The sequence below is a fragment of the Nicotiana tabacum genome, chromosome 5, assembly GCF_000715075.1.
Source record: "Nicotiana tabacum cultivar K326 chromosome 5, ASM71507v2, whole genome shotgun sequence".
Taxonomy (NCBI): Eukaryota; Viridiplantae; Streptophyta; class Magnoliopsida; order Solanales; family Solanaceae; genus Nicotiana; species Nicotiana tabacum.
The window spans coordinates 22,819,338-22,821,780 of record NC_134084.1 but is presented as its reverse complement, the minus strand read 5'-3'; the positions used below and the strand labels follow the sequence as shown (position 1 = coordinate 22,821,780).

Genomic DNA, 2,443 nt, shown 5'->3' with positions numbered 1-2,443 from the left:
TAATGCAACTCGAATCTCAAACGTCACAGTTGTGTAATATTGGATGCTGAAGCGCGCACATTTCTCATAAAAAAAAAATATTTTTTATTAATTTTTTTATTATTACGTATTTAAGCTCAATTGTATCAATGTTTAATTATATCATCTTATAATTAGATCGGGATGTCCTCTTAAAAGATAGAAAGATCACACTTATAAAACATAAGGTTTTCATTGATTGAGCATACATAGTAGATATCATCAAAACATCACATAATACCCCCAACCAAAAAAAACGAAAATGATTAACTAGAACAGTCCGTGTACTATACTCCCGCTATGTGCAGGAATACGGCCCGGAGAAGAGACAAACCATATAGGGTCTTTTATAGACCCAACATATTATTTTTTTGGTTTAAACCTGTGATATCCTAGTTATACGGCGACAACTTTTATGGTTGCGCCAAAGTTCACCTTTAAAAATAAATAACAAGAACGATTATAAAAGAAAACTAGTAGATGCTTTTATTCAACCTTCCATTTTCCATTTTCATAACCATACCCACGTTCAGTACCATATTTCTTCACCTTCAAGAGAAGATCTTCCAACTCCTCTTTCAATATTGAAGCCTTTGTGTAGTTCATCTTCTCTATAGGACCCCTGAACCACTCTTGTTGGCTTTCCACATTCTTATTCATCTGATTGAGTTTGTTTTTCAAGCTTAACTCAAAATCCAGCTGGTCTTGTAGAGTATTGAGTTGCGCGTTAAGTTTTCTAGAATTGGCTTTTCGAAACGTCTGGACATATTTTTCATCAATGTCTGGTGATGATGGTGATAGAGGCCTTTCTTCCCCAACATATTTGTTCATGATTTCGTTTATATTTGGATGACCAAAAGAGTAAGGCTTGCTACCTATAGAGTAAGAAGAGAGAAATCAGTAATATAGAATATGGCAAGAGGAGAAAAATCGATTTATCTACTATTATAACGTACCCCGTGTTAGGAATTATTTGGATATATGATGCTTTAATTTTACGTGAGATTAAGTATCATGTTCAAAATTTTAAATTTGCATGTTTAACTATGATGATGCATGTACATTTACTTTATATTATTGATAGTATATATTATGTATATCTAGATAACCAAAAAAATGTAAGGCTTGTTACCTGGTGAAGACACGATGATGCCAACTTCAGCACCAGTCATAGCAGCAAGCTCATTTGCTTTCTTGAAGACACCATTTCGGCGTTTTGAGAAGGTCACTTGTCGATTATTCTGATTTTCTATCTTCGCGAGACAAACACTTTTGCGACCTTTAATCAACCTAGTACTCATTCTCAAGGATGATAATGATATAACTTGTATTTATTATTAAAGTTTGCTATGATATGAACTTTGTAATGCATAAGTCTAGTATTTATAGATTTTTTCCAACATCTTTGGTTTTCAGTTTTGGTAGTTTATAAAGATGATTCCAGTTTATTTTCTTTAGTGTTCACATGTTATGAGGCAAGTAAATTTAGATATTTAATTATAGTGGTGACTGTACTCTCTATTTTTCAAAGGAATTTCAAAATTACCTCTACAATATTGTGACGGTCGAGTCAACTTTTAGGCCCAGGCCCAGACCAATAGTGATTTGATATTCTAAGATTATTCGTATTTGATACTCTCTTAATAATATCCCTTAATTTACAAATGAATGAATAAATATCCCAGTTTAGTTTACCAATATTTTTATTTTTACTCTCTTTTTTACTATTTCTAATTTTTGCTAATTTTTCGAGTTGTCGGTGAAGTTTATGACATGTTTTTATGTATACTAGTATTAGTATCCGCGCGGATGCGCGGACATTAATTATGCCAAATATTTAAGTTATTTGGATTGTATTTTAGTAATCTTAAAATTTACACTTTCTCAATAAATATAGATAATCATTGGATATTAACTACATAAAAAAATTAACCATTTCTTCTTTTTTTTTAATATCATTCTTGCCGGTGTCATTGAAACCTAAAAATAGTCAGGAAGCAAAATAATAACTCATATTTATGGCAAAACAATCAAATGTTGAGACAATGAATGACTCTTTGGATAAGACTTAACTCTTTTACTACTACTTGAACTCTTATTTGGTGTGTTGATATCTCTTAAAAATATTTCTTTCTTAAAATTTCAGTTACTAAAATATATTTTTCAATAATAATTATTTTTATAATAATGTAATTGAAAATATTATTCTTAATTCAAAACTCATTTTAGTTGGTTATCTAAAAATATAAAAAATTCTTTAGCTAGTGAATTTTTTTTACTCCATTTTGATAGTTGACATTAACCATGTTAAATATCTAAGTTATTTGAATTATATGTAAATAACCGTAACATTTAAACCTTCTAAATAATTATAGATAATCGTCAGATATTAATTAAGAAACACTACGTGAAAAAAGACTAACAT

At 29.8% G+C, this 2,443-nt stretch overlaps 1 protein-coding gene across 1 annotated transcript; it reads right to left on the bottom strand.

Moving 5' to 3' along the window:
• Window positions 1-504: 504 nt before the first annotated feature.
• Window positions 505-1,319, bottom strand: LOC142180719 (agamous-like MADS-box protein AGL62). The gene is made up of 2 exons (XM_075252781.1): window positions 1,151-1,319; window positions 505-893 (listed from the first exon to the last, which is right to left on the bottom strand). Exons 1-2 carry the CDS (start codon window positions 1,317-1,319, stop codon window positions 505-507), a joined length of 558 nt encoding a protein of 185 aa, XP_075108882.1.
• Window positions 1,320-2,443: the final 1,124 nt, after the last annotated feature.